This window comes from Electrophorus electricus, unplaced genomic scaffold, assembly GCF_041902795.1.
Source record: "Electrophorus electricus isolate QZ-2024a unplaced genomic scaffold, ASM4190279v1 Scaffold231, whole genome shotgun sequence".
Taxonomy (NCBI): Eukaryota; Metazoa; Chordata; class Actinopteri; order Gymnotiformes; family Gymnotidae; genus Electrophorus; species Electrophorus electricus.
In genome coordinates, this window is record NW_027658511.1 from 20,001 (window position 1) to 40,108 (window position 20,108).

A 20,108-nucleotide genomic window follows, 5' to 3' on the forward strand; every position below is an offset into this window, starting at 1 on the left:
ATAATACAGTTTCTTATCCTGTACCTACAGGACGGAGACAAAGATGGCTAGCTGGCTAAATTGCTAATCCTGTTTTGTGGTGGTTTGCGATCTGTCAATAAAGTCTGATAACAGTAGGTTAACTTAGCTGGATAGTTTTAGCATCATATTTGTTAGTTACGGCTGGGTAGCTTATTACGCCTACATTTAGCCAGATAACTACTTATCATTAGCTGGCTACTCTGTTACTGAATTGTAAACCTTGTTCGTCATTGGAGAAGAGTAGCTAAGCTAAGTCGGTAAACTGCATCGTTTACGGTAAAATGAAAAATTGGCTGCAAAACTGTAGTTGGTAGACGTCACGCAGGTTTTGCAATTTAGCTAGCGCTAGCTGTCTACCTATAAGGTTACCAAACCACAACGTCCTCTGAAATGTTTAAGTAGCTAAATAAACATTTTGGTGCGAGCTTTAACAACAATTAAACAGTCATTCATTTCTCAACTCTAATAATTCAGTTTGAAGGTAACGTAAGAACACGTTAGCTACTATGGTAGAGATGTAATTTAATGATAGCTAGAATATCTAACCTATATCCCAATGTAGAAGTACATTTAGTAATATAGCTAAGATATCTTACCTATCCAGTAGCCTATTGTCGTACACCGGTAGCCAAAGCAGAAGCAACTTGCCTTGAGACATGAATATAAATATATTTTAATGAACTGTTGTGTCTTTTACCATTTTAATTAGCCGATTAATCAGGTTGCATTGAAATAAGCCTTGTGACCATTTAGCACAGCGTACTGACGGAGCATTTAGGCCATAATTGCCTTAGGAGTCAAAAAGTTATTTGGCATCATTGCTGAATAGCAATGGTCCTGTTGCCATGATGAAGCGTGCATCTTGTTTGTGATCCTGTGTTTCCTTTCATCAACGTGAAGTAGAATTTTTAAAGAATTATGCCATCGTGTGTTTAAAATGTGAATACCTATGATTTTTGTTTTTTTTCTTTAAGAAGCACACATCTAAATCAGTGATTGCACTGCCACTAATCCCATAAGACCATCACTTCAGTTTTTCAAACTGGGGCCTAGAAAACAAGAGCTTGTGCATAACCATAGCCAACAGTGCAGACACTGTTTCTGCAGTTTGGCAGTTATAATCACGGCTGAATAGCTTTAGACACACGTTAAATCTCCCAAACAGCCAGAAAAGGGCCTGCATGCAAAAGGCAATGAAAGTCTGCAGCAGCCAACTCAGTAGGCTACCTTTTCACACAGTTGGCAGAAGGCAAAAGATCTTGTTAAAACTCAGAGGGTGCCAAACTTTCATGCATTCATAAGTGATTTGTGATTCTTAATAGCCTGTGACATGCATAGTTTTAACTGCTAATATAATAACTTTTAATGATACCTCTTTTATAGCCACTTTAATGATCTGCTATTATTAGCCTTTAGTTTGCACTAAAATTGAATGGTCAGTCCAACTCATTTTTTCTTTCTCTTTATTCAAAGGAAACCAGGACACTGGCAGAGATCGCCAAGGCAGAGCTGGATGGCACGGTTCTGAGGAATCGGCCCATTCGCGTGCGTTTTGCTACACATGGGGCTGCGCTCACAGTTCGAAACCTCTCACCAGTCGTGACCAATGAGCTTCTAGAGCAGGCTTTCTTACAGTTTGGACCAGTAGAGAGGGCAGTTGTTGTGGTAGATGACCGTGGCAGACCCACAGGAAAGGGAATTGTGGAGTTTGCCAATAAGCCTGCTGCACGAAAGGCTCTCGATCGTTGTGCTGATGGAGCCCTTCTGCTCACTACGTAAGTACACAGATTAGTCATTTTAAGATGTTGACATATATTTAGATGTTAACATTAAATAGTCTAAAAAGGACTTGGCTAAGGAGGCCACTATATTTTACATTGAAATATTTGTTAAAAATTTTTAACTTTGCTTATAGTGTTTTTGGTTTTCTTCCAGGTCTCCCCGTCCAGTTATTGTTGAACCAACAGAGCAGTTGGATGATGAAGATGGCCTTCCAGAAAAGCTGTTGCAGAAGTCAGCACAATATCACAAGTATGTTGCTGGAATGCAGAATGATGCATATTAAACAAACAATATGTAACTCCAGCAAATCACAAAATTGGATAAATTCTTAGCTTTCATAATTGCAAATGTTCTCCACCCCCATGTGTAGAGAACGGGAGCAGTCCCCACGCTTTGCCCAGCCAGGCACCTTTGAGTTTGAGTATTCATCTCGTTGGAAGGCCCTTGATGAAATGGAGAAACAGCAGAGGGAGCAGGTGAAGAGGAACATACAAGAAGCCAAAGAGAAACTGGAGGCTGAGATGGAGACAGCAAAACATGAGCACCAGCTCATGATGATGAGACAAGGTAAGATGTAAAGTTTGGACATCATGAAAATTTTGATGTAAGACGTAAATTTAGGCAGTCGTGTTCTTTTAAAAATTGAATCAGATAATGGTAGATGGTGCTGCTGACACATTGCTGTGGCATTAAACGATAGATCTCATGAGGCGTCAAGAAGAGTTACGACGACTGGAGGAACTGAGAAACCAAGAACTGCAAAAGCGCAAGCAGATCGAGATGAGGTATGAAAGAGTTCCGGATTAACAATTGCATATATGTTGCAAAGGCCTGTGGAGATGTCCCATAAGGTAACCATTGAATTATATAAAAGAGCCAAATGAGAATATCAGATCTTGTTAGTATTTGGTACTTACACAGACTTCAGAACATCTTCCTTGTTTCCTCAGACATGAGGAAGAGAGGCGGCGACGTGAGGAAGAAATGATGCGTCATAGAGAGCAAGATGACATGAGGCGACAGCCTGATGGTTTTAAACCTGCCTTTATGGATAGTGTGAGTACAAAACAATTTTGTTTAATATTTTCTAAAACAAATGGTTGTCACCCGTGTCTGCATCTGCCACACATAAGCAAATGCAGTAATTTACTGTTTTCTTTTTGGGTTGACCAGTAAAACCTTTTAATTATTTATTTGTTGTTCAGAATATTTGCACTCATGTGTTGGACTGCTGTTTTTGGGTTGTTGATATTCTGGTTGGGTGTTTACTTGAAATATCCTTGGGGTGGCTCTAATACTAAGTTATCTGAAGCTGACATGCAGACTGTGACTGTTGGAAAGTTGGAATCATCATACTTGAATATATTAGGTACCAGCAGTTATTTTCATCTTGATACCCCAAATCCTTACTGCATATACTTTGCATCTTGAATAGGTCTCACACAGCCTGTATTTTAGCAGTATTGTCATATGCACTCCATATGAATAATCAGTCTTCACCTTTAAAGGAGCTATGTGCTTGTGTGATTTTTCTTTCTTTCTTTTTTCTTAAATCCAGAGCCCATTTTCTTTTTGATGATAAAATCTTAACACGTCCACCATAGTGAATCATGATTGCCTTTTTCTGTTTGGATTGTGTTGTCACAGCTTTGGTATCAAACCGCAGCATGACTTCCCCCCCGGTACATTTGAGATGAGAGCTGATTTTTTTTAGTACTTTTCTCAAGTATTGTCTTTGTTGAAAAATGAACACAACTACTAAATAGGCCATTCAGTGGTAGCAAATAGCCTCTCGTATCTTCCACGTCTGTGTTCATTTTGTTGATCTGCATCCTTCACTTTGCACTGTAATATGTGAGTGAAGCAGTCATTTAATTCTTACACTGTCTTAAATAGCCTGTCATATTATTTTCATGCCCCTCTAGGGTATTTGTGCTCTACATTGTTTGCTTAGTTGAACATCGAAAATATTTCTTTGCTGGGTTGGACCTAAGAAATCATATACATTTTGCTTATAAAACAAATGTCCTCTTTTTATGAAAGATGTTTCAGTTGTAATAAGAACAAGTCTAGTTATTTGCATGATTTTTCCTTTTTTTTTTTTTTGCATTGCAGAATATTTAGTACTTAGCACACTGGCATTTATAGAAAATAACCCTGGATTTGTAAAGAAAATATGACATTTTCAAGTGTTCACTCATAGAAACCGTTCTTGCTTTAATATTTCTCATTATACTTCGTCTTCAAAGACACATCCTGTCATTTTTATGTTTGAAGTACTTTTGGTCAAAATCATTTTAAAGGGAATTAAGGAAAGTACCTTATAAGACCTTCTATCAGCATCAAACAGTTAGGATGCTTCTTAAGAGAGATTATTGAAGCTGCTCAGCAACTTCATGTGTGGTTTATAAACTACAAAATAACATTTTAATTCATCTGAATATTGCACTGAATTTGGATTCCTTGTAGTAGTTATTTGAATTTTTGATTCTTTTTTAGCTGATCACAGGGGATCCTCTGCTACCATCTGAAAACAGACAGAATGCTTAAAAGACAAAAATCAAATTGTGTATTAATATTTGAATGGTCTTGCTCTTATAACCAGCTATTAATAGGTTCAGTGCAATGTTTGTCTTCTTACCCATCCATAATGAACATCAGTTGTACATATCACTTTGTCAGCATTACAGTTCCACTTTTTCTGTAAGTGCCTTCATGTTGTTAAGAAACCTGCATACAGTCAATGCATTTTTGATCAGAAGCAGCCTCCAGGGGCACAGGTAAAACTCTCAGGATAGATGAGGTAGAGCATTCCTGATGGGTTGATTAATTTTATTTTAAATTTCACAATTATAAAATAGCTGCTAAATTATATATCTTATTCAAATATAGAACAGACAGGTATACATCACTACAAAGCCTATTCAAACATAAAATGGACACAGTGGTCTACCTCACTGCAATATGTGATCAAATCCAAGTAGACAGTCTATAGCACAACAGGCACTGATATGTACAAGTGCCAAGATGTAATAAACATGGAGTTAAAACAACAGATAATCTAGCTCACATTCTGACTCATCTTAGCTTATTCACCAGTTATTTTACTCACCTATTGCCTCTGCTAAGCAGAGTGTTTTAGTTTCTGTGTTTTAGTACAGTCTGTGTATTCCACCATCCAAAACAATCTGAACAGGTTTGTTAATGAAGTTTATACATAAGTCCCTAAAACTTCTAGCAGTAACTTTACATTGATCGGTCTATCATCATCATCACCACCGTTGTGAAAAGATGACGAGCAAGATGAGAAGTAAGATGTAAACAGATCACAGTATGCATTTGCATTTTTCTCACTCCTTGTTTTTTTTTATCTATTTATTGTTTAATTATTTATTTATTTGTTACCATTTACCTATAGACTGTACATTGCATAGACTGAATATGCAGCCTATGATTTGATCACCTAGATAGATTTAAAATGCACATCAGTTAACAATATAGTGACCTGAGCTCTCAGTCACACGGTATTCTGGCAAAGTATATTAATTCAACATAGTGAAAAGTCAGTTTTGTCTCTTCAAAACCATACATTATTTCCTGCATTTTGTCATTCAAGTGGTTGGAGCTTTGAAGCTGTTTCAGGTCCAAGGATAGTGTTTACCTATTTTAGCCCTGGAATACCTGCTTTAAACAATGCAGTCATTAATGCATTAAAGCAGACTACAACTCTAAAATTTTGTCTAAAGTGTGATTTGGCTTGTCGATTTCCCACTGCTACTGCTGCTGCTATTGTTGTGTATATTATTGTTTTATGATGCACTTACAACCTAAACTGCATGTAATGATAATCTGTTCAATTCATATAATCAGTCTGCAATTAGGCAGGCAAACGTTGTGGGAATTCTCATCTAGTTAAATTCTTTTGGAAATGTTCCTAGTCATTTGAGGGTATGAGGAAAATGTAAAATATGTCTGTGGCAACCTCAACAACCCAAAAAAGTGTCTATTTCTAGAAAATACTAACCAGAGCTATGTCAGAGCTATTGACACATAGGCAGACCACTTTGTCTGAAGGGTGTAAAATGAAAAGGCTAATGAAATAGCATTGTCTTGATGTGTTTCTCACAAGGAGGAGAAAAGTACCATAAAATGGTTTATAGTCTAGAATAATGTTTAAATTATGAAACAAGCAAAAGACTCTTACTTGATGTGCATGCTATATGTGAAACCATTTGATCATAAATAATTTAATGACATCTTTTCTCCTGTTAAATTCCCAAGAGGCAGAAGACCAGCTGGGAATATTTCTCTCTCTCTCTCTCTCTCCCCCTCTCCCTTTCCTCTCACATACACAGGCATGGTGATTATGCTCTCATGCTCTGAATCTACTTATTCCTTTTTGTTTTGTTTTTTTTATTCAAGTTGAAATAACTATCTATCTAGCTATTTTTTTTTTACATATACTGGTCTGACTTTTATAAGCAACAGAGATGTAATTGTAGTTCATACAGTTGGATTGAAACCAAAATATGCCTTATTCTGACATGGTAATTGAGTTTAAATTTCATAGAGCAATGTAATTGTTTGAAAAACACATTTTTCATGCTTAACATTGTAACATTTTATAATTTTTGTAAAGTAATGCTATATTTTAAATTATCTAGAAATGTAATCAGATTTCTAATTTTATTTAGTACAGATATTTAAATATATTTAAATAGAAACATTTATTTAAAGTATAAGATTACCCAGCCCCCAAGTCCCATCCTGAGGGTGAATAAGAGGTAATAATTGTGCTTTTGTGTGTGCACCAAAATTAATTTAAAAAATAGTTTCTGTTTTGGCATAACATTTTGTGTTGGAGTTTTATGCCTCAAATGTCAATTGGTGCAAGCTTACTCAATAATTAATTGATTCACTCAAGGAAAAACAAATTAGTAAGTGGTCTGTTTTTTTTTTCCTGTTTGTCCTTTAAACAGTAACTTGCATGGGTAGTTTATCATGCTCCATTTTTTGTTTATATATAACAAATTATATAATAAAAAATTATATATATATATATATATATATATATATATATATATATATATATATATATATATATATATATATATTTGTTTTTATATATATATTTGTTTTTATATATATTTATATTTATATATATATAAAATATATAATTTTTTAAAGCTATATATAAACATATATAAATATTTTAAAGTTATATATAAACAAATTTTATATATATATATAATATAATGATTAAATAGTGTGATAATGCATAGTAGTATGGTAATATGATTAAGTAGAAAGATTTTTTTTTTTTTTTTGTAAAATAATTACTTCAGATATATTGAAACACAATTAAGGCCTGCAGTTACAGTTTGGATTAGAAAGAAAAGAATGGGGACACTTGAACACAGAAAAGAAGGCATCCAGTCAGTGGTGAAGCTTGGAGCAATTTAGCATGGGACCACTTTTCTTTTTGCAGCAAATAAACACTTTCTGCCCAGGGGCCACATTACAGAAACATCCTTACTAAAATTCTGTCTAATCTTATTTATGCCATGATGGTTTGGAAAAGTACTGTTGAACCATTCCTAACTTTGACAGCCCCAGTGGTGTCTTAACTTACAAATTGTTTGCTTTTCAACTGTTAGCTGTCCTTTTAAAAAACATTATGCTTACTTGATGAAAACTGTGGGAGATGACACAACATTGGCATGCTCAACATTTACTAAACAGTGTTCTTGTGTTTGTATTATGTCACAAAATGGCGTATATACATGCTTAATGACCTTAAGGCATGTGGCTTATACTTGACCTAAATGCAGTTGGCAATTCTGAATTCACTGATATATTGGAAGTAGGCTATATTTTATAAGTTGCATCAGCCCATTAAACTGTACACAACTTGGTTTTACTTTTCCATTTTTACAATGGGAACTGTCTAACAGTAACTTTGGCTGTTAAAGAAATAGACCAAAATAAATGTATTACAGTGATTTTACCACAGTTAAGTCATGTTGGGTGCAAATTGAAGCAAAAATCAGTGTAATACATGGATTTGAGTGGCTTAGTAACTTGCATAAAATTCTGTGTTTGTTGCATTGTTTAGATGAAGTATTTATAGTCGTGCATGCATGATGCTTTGTTTGTTAGACATGTCAGTTGACTGTTGAGTCGAAAATACATATTTGAAATAAGATGCCATAGGAAAATAAATACTTTCTAAATTATCCTAAGCACTGGTTTTGTAATAGGTATTTTTTACTTACTATTTTATTGTATCTTTTGGTAGGGTGTTTCAGTAATATGGCCCCTGATATATTTTTACAAACTGTTAATTTGATTATATACATATGAATGAGAATTTATGGTAAATGCCATACTTTGTGTGTTTCATATTGTGTGTGGGTTTGTGGATGCTGTAGGTTGTTGTTCAATTTTACCCAATAATTTAGCAAACTGTTTGTTAAAATCATTGTTTCACATTTAAATCTACAAAAAACATCTTCCTTTTTGTGCTGATTTGTGGAACAAAGGTGATTTACTAAGGATGTTTATGTAGTATGATGATATTGTGATATTCTTAGGAAGCCGAAATATTTTGCTTATTTCACGGCCATATTTTTTGGTCATTCTAAACATTCAGAACTATTTCAACTTAAACCTTTTTTTTGTAGATTTTGATTCAGGGCTGAAAGGATTCTCTTGCTGCTGTGTGGTGTTTGTGTGCTCCAGGCTTCTTTTTTTTTTTTTTTTTTTTTGCAGTTTTGCTGTTTGGTCTGATTTGACCAGATATTCTTTTTCTTTATATTTTATCTTTTTAGAACAGACACAAATACTATTTTACATGCTTTGAATGCTTTTCTGAGCAAATCTTTTGCTCAAAATTGCCGTTTAAATGTTTCATAATTAACCCTAGTGTTAATGTTTAATATTTGACTTTATACAGTAATTGGTTTCAACGAATCAGTCTGATTTGGCTAAAAAATAGCTACCCATGTTGTTACATCATTAACCCTTTATTCTTTAGCTCACCACAGGTTGCTCAGTAACGGCAATGAATGCTTTTATGCTAAAACTGACCACACAATTGTGCCAACTTGAGCACATAAATGTGCAATTACGCTACTTCTGTTATTTTTAATAACAACAGCACACATCAGCATCCAAGTCACCACACACTGCTTTATCCACCTGGGATTTTGATACAGTAGTATTTTTGTCTGCCTTTAGCAAATAGCATATTTGAGAAAATGCACAGCTGATGCATTTTATACAAACCTTTACTTACTGTATGTTGTAAATCCTTATGCTACAAACCAGCTATCTCCCTTTTGTGTTTTATATTGATACCTGTTTAGCTTTTCCTTGTGTTTACACTGATGGCGGCAGAATACAATTTATTACAGCCTTTAACAGTTACGATAAAACAACCACTTCTCTTATTACCTAATAGTAAACATAGTTTAATGGTAGCTGTGTCTTAATAACTGGTTTACATAGTGGAAAAATCTAAATTAAGTTGCATCTTAAATTTAATTAGACTTGCTTAAATCACCTTCAGCTCATGGTTGTATTTAAAGCACAATGTTATTTGCTGTCTGTTAGTAATCGATTATTTCATGAAATTAGCTCATCCCTCATGAAGGTTGATGAGGTCAATTTTGAAGTGTGTGTGTGCACGTGTGTGCGTGTGCACGCGCCTGCACACATACATACACTTGCATGAGCGTGTGTGTGTGTGTGTGTGTGTGTGTGTGTGTGTGTGTGTGTGTGTGTGTGTACACACATGTGTATACACACACATTTGAAGAAGACTCTAAGGAGTACTTGCAGTGTACTATAGTAAAAGATGTAGAGGTAGTCCAAATTGTAGAGAAGTACACAATATTTCCAGAGAAACAGGACGTTTCAGCCAGAGGTCCTTCATTGGCTATGCAAGTGAAGCTTTTTGCACAGCTGATGATGGACCTCTGTCCAAAATGTCATTTTCAATGGAAACCTTGTGCATTTCACTGCAATTTATTATTATTATTATATATTCTTTTCTTTTTTCTTTTTTTAGGTTTGGTGCTGGGCTATTCAACAACTTTTGTTTTTGTCTGGTTGAATTCACTGTGATATAGACGCTTCTTTACCAACTGATATGATGAGTTTTCAAGTTGTTCAGGCTGGCCATTGTAATGTGGGAGTAGTAGGTTAATTTCATCCAGTCATCACAGAAGGCTGCAATGCAACTAATATGTTTTCTTTTTTGTTTTGTTTTTTTGTTTTCCTGAATCTGACATTTCATGTTGAACAATAACAGCGAATAGTACACTTATATAGTAGCACTTATATAGCAAAATATAGCATTTTGTTTTTCTCTTATTAATTCAACAGTTTTAAATTAACATCAGATGATCACCTTCCTTTAAATACTTAACTTTCTTCTCAGTCAGTTTGTTTATGTATCTATATATGGGGCACATTGTAATTATTTAAAAGTAAAACAAAGCTGCATCTAGGCCTATACCTTCCTTCTTTTAAGATTTAATTATAGATTGAATTGAATGTGGTCATATATTAAATATATATGGCTATATATTAAAAAAAACTTTTTTAATACAGCCCCAAGGTAAAACTTGTTCCCATTGCTCCTGTTTGGTTTCCTTGCTTGAGTGTTTCTTTGTTTATTTGCTTGCTTGTTTGCTTAATTTTGGCTACATTTGGCTACAAAAGAAAATGTGCAATCCAAGTGTTATAGGCTTTATATGTAGACATTTAGATAAGTGCTTACAGAATGCTGACAATGGTAATATAATTTCTCATGTATTTTTATACCAGGTATCACATGTAACTAGTAAATGCAAATTCCATTTCTACTTCAACACAAGCATCTTTAGTCAAAGCCAGTAGTCATTGTGCATAAAATGCATACAGCAGAGATCAAAATTAGAGAACATTTTTATGTTTTCCTAAATTTCAAAATGCCTGCCTGTCCCAATTTAGGTTTATCTTAACACAAATTGAAGGGCTGTAGCTGAAGCTTATTAAATAACTATATAGATATAGAATGACTAAAAATATTGTATATCACAATATAAATAAACTTAAATGTAAAATTTGAATCAAAATTAGAGAACAAGTTACAATACTTTATTGTTGATATTCTGACAGCTCATGCCAATTTCCTTAATTGACACACCATATTTATCTGGCAACACTCATTTTACAAGATGGTGAGCACCTCCAAGGTGACTGAAACCCTGTAACAGCAGGTTGTTCAGATTAAAGACAAAGGAATGAGTCTTTCAGCCATTTCAAGAGAAGCTGGTCAGTCGAAGAGCATGATTTCTAGGATATTAAAGGTTTACCATGCCACTAATTCATTCAAGTCTCCAAGAAAATGGTTGTCCATGTAAGGCAAATGCACAAGAGAACAGAATGGTGTGGAAGCTCTTCAGAGTAAATAATTTGAACACTGCATTACTCGCCAATTCAGAGCTGAACAAGTGAAGATTCTGCCTCGGTCAAGATGCTGCCTTGGTATACAGTGAGAGCTTTAATTTAGTTAGGTCATGTGGGAAACATGTTTTGCACCTAACTGAAAATGCTGAACACAATGTGTGTGAAGTCGTCAGTTAAATTTGGAGGACGAAGTGTCATGGCTTGCTGGGTGTTTGCTGCCGAAGTTTGCCCTCTTATACAGCTATCTGGCAAGATGAATGCTAATGTATATCAGAACCTCCTTTGGCAACACACTTTCCCTGGAGGATCACACTTTTACTTCCCTGAGGGATCTTCTAATCAGTCATCAAGACAGTTTTCAAACTGAAAAATGTGTAAAGCACTTCCTTCAAGCTGAGAATATTGAAATAAATAAATGGCCAGCTAAGAGTCCTAATCTGAATTCATTCAAGAATCTCTGGAAGATCACTGGGGACAAAGTTATGGCTAAGAAATTCACTACAGAAACTGAACTGTGGAAGAGTGGAACATGATCAAACCAGAACGTTGTGAGAAACTGATGCCTTGTGGGTGCAGATGTGCTGAAATCATTCAAAGCAAGAGCCCTTGAACTTCCTGATGTGTTTTCCATAGTATAAAGGTTTCTGCTGAATTGCCTTGGTTATTTTGAATAACATTGCAGAACAGTGGTATACCCACAGGTAATATTCCTTCGAATTTTGAGTAATAATCAATCAATATTTGAGGAAAAAAATTAAGTGTTATGAATCGTTCTCTAATTTTGATCTCTACTGTATCTTCCAGTGCTACCAACAATTCATCACACAGGATTAAAATTCATGAGGTTTACGCTAATTAAAATTTTTCCACCTTACAGTTTACAGTTGCATACCTGTTTTTTACTTCCAGAGAGAACAGGAAATGAGAATGAATGAAATGGGTGCCCGTGGAGCCATTAATATGGGAGGTATGGTCATAAGTCTCTACCAAACTTGAAGCAACTATCCAAGGCATCTGTACATTGTTTTTGTTATTACATTTTGGAAGCTATACATCACATTTAGTCACACTGATAGTTTTAGATGAATGTACATATATCATTGAACTTGCTTACAGCATTCTGTATTAACCAGTCCATACTCTATTACCATATGAGTGAATGTAGAACTTTGTATGGGTGTATAGAAACAAAATATACTTTGTCCACTAAAGCCTTAAATGCAGACTGAAAACAATGTTCAGAAATGGGAACAAAAATAATACTTAGATATTATTTAATGGTTTACTTGATAAAATATAACAGAGGTGCCAATTTATTTGATTATTATTAGAATTTCCAGTTATAAGCATTTGGAATGGGCTAATGCACGTGATGCCCCAACTCTACTTTTCTGCTTTGTTTGATGGTTCCTGCCTCAAATGCAGTGATATACTGGCATTATTATACATAGAGAAATAATATTTTGTTGGTGTATGCATCTTCATAGTTATAAATAGTATGCAGCTATATATGCTACACATGCAGATGTCTTGGTAGCAGACTAACAATGAGTGGAATACAGTCGATTATTAAACATAGTAAAATATCTGTTATGCTTATTGTGTTATAGAACAGATTTCCATGAGACATGGTGCACTGAACGAGAACATATAAAAAGAACATATGAAACCTAGAAGCATAATATGTGTTGCAAGAAAACAATAGATTGAAGGCTTTTTGTTCCAGCACCTACCTATGCTACTGTCACTCTCCAGTTTTGTCTGCTCACATGTCATGCTTTTGGCGAATTCTTTTTTTTATTTTTTTCCTGGTACATTTTTCATGTGAACAATGTTGGCACCTCTGAGACTATATTACATTTAGGGTTGGTAATGTTTTCACCTTGATTAAGTTCAGGGTCTTAAACTGAATAGTACACCTCAGGCCATAAAGATCTATCTTTTTCTATTTGTGTCTGTCCGTCTATCTATCTGTCTATCTATCTATCTGGTTTGTGTTGTTTTTGCAATTGCTGACAGTTAAGTGACATGAACAAATCTATTAATCTGACGCTAGAAAAAAGCTTTTCTCATGTAAACTTATTGTTTTAAATAATTGGTAATTACTATGAATTTTCTTTTTAATTCTTTCATCTTTTTAGTGATTTCTACCAGATACAATATTAGCATTTTACATTATAGACACAGTAAAGCACAGGTATGCTGTTTGTTTATTTGTTTTGTGGATAATTACAATTTATTTTCATCGACGTGCTACACTGCACAGTGTTTGCTCAAATTAGTGCAAAGGTGATAAAAGACTCACCTTAGTTAATATTGGTCATGCGTTGTCTTGTGTAGATTCATTTAACCCTGCCGCTGCTGTTAGCGGTAACCAGGGCCCGTCTCAAATGATGGGCATGGGCATGTCAGGCCGGGGTGGAGCCATGGGGCCTGAGGGATCATCAAATATGGGGGCACCCCTGATTGCAGATAATGGCGCTATGGTAATGTATTGGTATTATTTGCTATCTAATGTTTTAATATGTGGTGTTTTGTAAGACTACATCTTGTACTTGATATGCTGCTGCATTTTCTGTAAGACTTACCAAACCTTAGAAACTAAACGTCTGCACAGGTTAGGTTCTGTTGTAAATTGGATTTATTTGAAAATGGCAAAAATGTTCTTCAAACATCACATTTGGTGAAACTACTGTTTTGGTCTAATATTAATATTTTTATTATTATTATACTACTAGTAGTACTACTAACGACAACAACAACAACAATAATAATAATAATAATTAAAATTATGATAAATTATTATTAATAATAATAATTCACATTATTGAACAACATTATGCTTTATAATACAAGCCCGCTTTTCTGGAAGTGAATGTTTGAACCTGACGGGTCACGTTAAAAAAGTACCAATTGTTTTCAATAAAGTATATGATCTACCAATAAAGGTCATATCAAGATCAGGACATTGAAATTGAAATTGTTTTTTTTTTAATGTTAAAACAGACCAAATATTTGTTGAAAAATCATTTTGATTGGTAATTTGTTTTCCAAAATGTCATTCAAAGTCCGCACTCAAGTCACAGTACGCTGAATGCAAAGATGAAAAATGTTTACTAAAAGCTATAGTCTATTGCAGTCAAAATCTTCCAGAAAATCATATTTATAACTTTTAATATATGTGATGCTGGTATAAACTGTAATAAATTTGTCTAAATGTATCTTTTAAATATGAATGATTGTAAATGATTAGTATAGTATGTTTAGGTTTGGAATTTGAGATATGCTAGATAATTTAAAAATTCTTATTCAGGTAGGCAACTATTCAGTTCATCATACTCTATGAAAAATGTAACTGGAGTGCAGTTAATGCAAATAGAAATGTTACTTGGCTATTGAAGTAAAAGCTACACTCCAAAATGCATGTTTTTGAAAATTAATACTCCATTACACCTCTTTCCCTGCCACAGTAACATTAACTTTTAAAAATCCAGCTTCATTCTATGTGTAGCCAGTGGCATTGATCATGAGGCGCTCTCTCTCTCTCTCTCTCTCTCTCTCTCTCTCTCTCTCTCTCTCACTCTCACACACACACACACACACACACACACACACACACACACACACACCTACACCTGCACAAAAATAAACTATAAAAAGTTGTCTTCCATTAGAAGTCTATTTAATAAGTCCATTTAAGTTACCTGTTAAATTCTGACGTAGTATTTTTCTACATATTGTCATGCTTAGATAAATTTGCTAAAATGGATATAGGTTGCTTCCACCAGCAGATTCTACAGTCACATACAAATTACTTAATTTAATATTTCAGACCAGTCTTCAGATTTAAATATACGTGTATACACCATACACCAGTATTTTTCGATAGTTTTCTTTATATTACTTTGCGATGATGAGCCAAATTTTGCATACATGAATAATAATTTAGTAGTTCCTTTCAAATATGTAGGTTTCAGGTTAAAAAAGCATATGGACACCTAACAGCACTAATCACAAAGTTGGAGCTTGGAGCCACAAACAATATAATTGAGCGTATTCTGATAATAGTTAAATCATTAGGAGCTGCTAAAATGGTTGCAACTCCTGAATAAAAAATTTTTTATCCGGTTGCATGGCAACACTAACTTTCAGTTATACTTGTTTGCATGTATTGTGCCTACTTACGTTTCGTGGTGCTGTGTTGTTTCTGTTTGCTTAGTTATTAATAAATTGATCTGAGAAATCAAAATCTGCCTTTCATGTACAGCAATAAACCATTCATTCCTTCAGTTGACACTTAATGCAATATTTAAGTCCAGGCATCTACACGTAAGCATAAGTTAAGTTTTAAAGTAACAACAGACTACTTGACCAGTTTTCCTGTTGTTTATGTGGGAGTTCTATGTCAATATATGGAAATATTTAATGGACATTAACTGTTTTTTCTTCCTTTAGAGGTCACACATTCATTCCTTCATAAGTAGTTGTATATACAGCAAAACTAGTAAAACAGTCTGGTATAAACACCCCCTGTTACCAGTATATTTGTGTTTGCATGTACAGTAGAAAAAGTTATACTATAAATTAGCCTCACTAAGGAACTGTGGCACATTTTTGGTTATATATTGTACTGATAGTAATTTTAGTGGTCAGAAAACATTCCAGAAAAAACTTTTAACCAATATAAATTCACTTATGGTGCTTGTTTTATTTGGTAGGTTAGAAATAGATTGTTGGGCTGTTGAGCTCTATTATTTAGAATTTTCATTTTTCTGGCATGTTTTTGACATACTCATCCTTGTGTAAGCATTAGTACTTGTTATTGATCTTTTAATTTTTCTCCTTGTAGCCAATCTGCAGTTTGCAGTTTTGTTGTGTACACTAATGGAATTTGTTTCCTTCTTTTGGTGGTACCTGGACTCTGCGACATTTCATCATGTGAACTCATGGGAACTTCCACGTTGTGACATGCAAAACTTTTAACTATTATTGTTTTGGATCTTGGCACTGTAACACTAAACAAAAATGGCATTTTCTTGGACTTTCTACACGTTACTTCTGCTCTGTTGTACTGTAGCGTAATGAGAGGTTTTCTCAGGGAGGTCCTGCTCAAATGGGTCCTTCCATGGGCGGTCGACCTGGTGTTGACTCCCCCCAGCAACAGCAATCACCTGTGGTTGGTGGTGCAGGTCCTGTCCCTGGTATGGGTGGTCCAGGTGGCTTTGGACGAGGAAACCCTGTTGTGGGTGGTTTTGATGGACCCAACAACAAACGTCGTAGATACTAAGCTTTTATTTTCTCTCATGATTGGATCAAATAATGGTATGCACAAAGCATCCCAATTCTTGAAATTTATCAGATTATACTTTCTCTTGTCCTTTTCTGTGCCACTGCTTTCAGAACGAGCAACAGTGTTGTCCTTTTACCAAGTCTTGCAAGACAGCATGAACCAGGATTAATAATAATGTGAAAAAATTATTGTTTTAAGACTGTTGATATTGCCTTAACTGTGATTGCATATACTATCAGGGTGTCGGACCCTAGTCAGAAGGGCATTCCTAAAGGACACAGTGCTATGGTTTAGTGTTTTCCTGTACTTAACACTTTTGGATTTTCCTTAAATGATTTGAATAATTACCTAATGACTTCAATGAGATATAACATGGCTGGAAAAATACTAACCTGCTGGATTACAGTTTGACACCTCTGCTATGGGTAATTTGTTGCTTATCAAGCATCTCTTAGCTTAGCCGCAACACTGCCTCCTTCATTGATTTTTAACATTTACTTTATTATATGTGACTTGATAAAACTTGGATATACTTCTGTACAACGCCACCCCCCCCCCCCCCCACAAAAAAAAAACTCCTGTTTGAATGGACACTGGAAAAATGCGTACAATAAGATTTTTTTTCCCTAAGCACTTTTACTTGCTTCTTTATTTCAAATCGCACCTCTACCTCATCACCACATTAAGACTTCAGAAGTGTTCTCCCCTCACATGCCAGAAGTCATAGTTTAAAATCCTGGAGAAAAATAAAGTGGAAGCTCATTAGATTAATTTGTATGATATTAGGAATCGGTGGAAAGATGTGAGATGTAAATTTCCCACAAAATACTTTAAGCTTAATGATAATGGTGTCTTATTGTAACCTGTCCCCTTTCTTATCTAGAAGTTCAAATAATTAAAAATATTAAATCACTTTTTTTCTTTCTTTTTTTATGCAAGGGTTTTTTGTTTTTTTTCCAATTCCCATGTTATTAGGTGGGTGTTTATATGATACAGACACAGTGTGGCTACTTGGCAAGAGCACACTACTACTGCAGTCATTATTTGCGCAATACTTGCATTTGCTGAGATTGTTATTTAACTTTTGTATTCTGTTACATCTCTTGTGGTATATGATATGGATGGTGATTGTTTGATTGTGTATGTCATGTAGTGCATGCTATCTAGTAGTCATTTCTGTTCTAGTGAATATTTTGAATGTCCTGAGTTTGTTCTGCTTTGCCTTAAATGGCAGTTTATTAAATAAAAATGGTTACAAAGTTAGTTTTGTGCATTTGTCCCTATAACAGAAAAAAGATCAAGTCTCAGGGAACAACTGAAACTTCATATTGCTATAGTATTCTGTAAATATGTTAATAATGTCTAAACTTCTACACATGGCACACTGAAAACACATTTAGATCTTATATATTATATATTATTTGTGTTCAGGGGGTTCAATATCTTTCATGTCAATACCTTTCATTTCATGTCCTATGCATAAATGCCTTTGCAAGAGCTTTAACAACCTAATCTGAGTTGACAAAGAAATAAAGTTCTAATGGTAACATTGCAAATATTGAATTTTCATTTTGATGACATGCGTAGCTCAGTTTTAACAAATGCCATGCAAGTGTGAATGTTGCGGTATTGTACAAGTTGTTATATAAGGTTAGGTTTTCCGCCAAGTATTATGTAATGCATTACACTCATGTTTCCAATGTTTTTGCACTATATTAATATCAAGTGTTCACCTTACACACAATGTGGGTTTTATTTAGGAAGCAGATGAGGTTTGCAGTGTTTCAAACTGCATGATATGCTACTTTAACTTACTTTTTTAATGGACACAAATCATATTGTATATTTTGAGGACATAATGACATCATTTGAGGACAAGTGCTGTGCTGAGAACCAAATTTGTGAAATCAGTTACTCATCGGCGAGAGCCTTTTAAACTTCTGGCTGTCTGTATACAGAACCTAAGACCTCACATGCTGAAGTTTTACCTTTACAGCAGTGAAAATGCGAAGGAGCAAATGTATAAGTAAATCTTGCAACTTCTCAAAATTTAAATTGGTGCAATTCCGAACTTTGCAGAAATATATAAGCAAAAATGTTAGCACAGCTAAGATTTTTGGCTGTTTTGCGCTGCCATAGAGTATTAAGTTTATTTAAAAATAAAATGGGGAAAGGCTTCTAATGTCTTAAAGTTTCTTATGCTATTGATAGTTATATAATTAATTGGTTCTAGTCTTCATTAACAGTTAATTACTACTTCCTTCCTTCAAGCATGCACATCATGTTTCAAGTGCACAAAATGGAAACTGGTAACTGTTCATTCTCAAAATTCTCCTGGTGTAGCTTTCAAGTGAAAGATATAGCATCTAAATATTTATTTTTAAATATTTCAGAGACTCTTAGAATTTTAGTTCACTCTAACAAGCTTTTCTGTGTTAAAATATGGTAAAAGGTTTTTGTCCATCAATTTGTTCTGCTGTTTAGACTGAAAGGTCCTTATGGGTTCACTGTTACTAAGGTTTTTTGTTGTTGTTGTTTGTTTTTATTATAACTAAACTGATAAGTCATCATAATCATTTGTGTCTCTCAGAAATTATATTTTATTTACTAGGTTTACACTGCTGGTAGTCCTGTCATTATCATGAAATGTTAGCTGACAAATGCCATACAAATAATTGTGAATAATGTTTTGCCTTTTTTTTTATTCCACTATTATGTTATACCCATAATTAGAGCAGCACACACACAATCCTTATAAAGAACACCAGTTTATTGAACAGTGAACTTTGTATGCATGCATAATTGCAGCATAAACTGCATTTCCAGAAAAACATGCTTAACCACTGATGAATTTCCATAATGATGTCCACTGTAGTATGTATAGCTTGCCAACTGTCAGTTATTTCTCTGTTCGTTAGTGATTTCTCTGTTCGTTAGTGATGTGTGTAGCAGTGGTAGCCTTGTTGAGCAAGGCCCTTAACCCTCACTTGCTCAAGTTGTACTCAGTCATAATTGTCACTTTGGATAAATCATAAGTCACTTTGGATAAAAGCATCAGCTAAATGTCATAAATGTAAATGTACTAGGAGTGAGGTAAATAGCTATAGGCCTAGATTGGCAATGTCTAGCAGCCAAACTAGTTAGATTCTGTCAAGATAATGATAGAAATATTTACCTGGCAAAGGGATTAACAAAGATGCATCTTGTATTGTAAATGTGTGTGTCCACACAGGCTATTACTCTGAATGTTAATACAAGTGGGAAAATGAAATGAACTTCTGTGTAAATAAACTAGTTAGCTAGCTAGGTCATCATACTATTTATTAGCTAGCTATCTGGTTACTTGGAACTTGCTAGTTGCTAACGTTATCTATACCAGCTAGCTACAGCACAAAATTAGCTAAAATTTGTATCTCACAATGTAAGATCTGGCATCAGCCAACATAAACTGGATAAACTCATGGCTAGTTAGCTGCTAACGTTTTGCGATTCGGGTTGTGATTCCTGTCTTTTCATTGTCATACATGGAACAAAGCATTTTGATATTGGCATATGTTTC

The 20,108-nt window shown here is 34.5% G+C and overlaps 1 protein-coding gene across 7 annotated transcripts in view; it reads left to right on the forward strand.

The window, feature by feature from the left end:
- The window catches only part of LOC145643357 (paraspeckle component 1-like), an 18,719-nt gene extending 614 nt beyond the window's left edge, over positions 1-18,105 (forward strand). The window contains exons 2-9 of one of the 7 annotated variants that reach the window (XM_081708973.1): positions 1,495-1,796; positions 1,957-2,052; positions 2,174-2,370; positions 2,504-2,588; positions 2,754-2,859; positions 12,169-12,226; positions 13,600-13,745; positions 16,337-18,105. In XM_081708973.1, coding sequence (XP_081565099.1) covers positions 1,495-1,796; positions 1,957-2,052; positions 2,174-2,370; positions 2,504-2,588; positions 2,754-2,859; positions 12,169-12,226; positions 13,600-13,745; positions 16,337-16,546 — 1,200 coding nt within the window. In that variant the 3' untranslated portion in view covers positions 16,547-18,105. Of the gene's footprint in view, positions 1-1,494; positions 1,797-1,956; positions 2,053-2,173; positions 2,371-2,503; positions 2,589-2,753; positions 2,860-6,084; positions 6,796-9,874; positions 10,437-12,168; positions 12,227-13,599; positions 13,792-16,336 lie in introns of those variants that run through there. The other 6 variants (XR_014121494.1, XM_081708974.1, XM_081708977.1 and 3 more) reach the window with 6 other exon arrangements.
- The last annotated feature ends 2,003 nt before the right edge of the window (positions 18,106-20,108 follow it).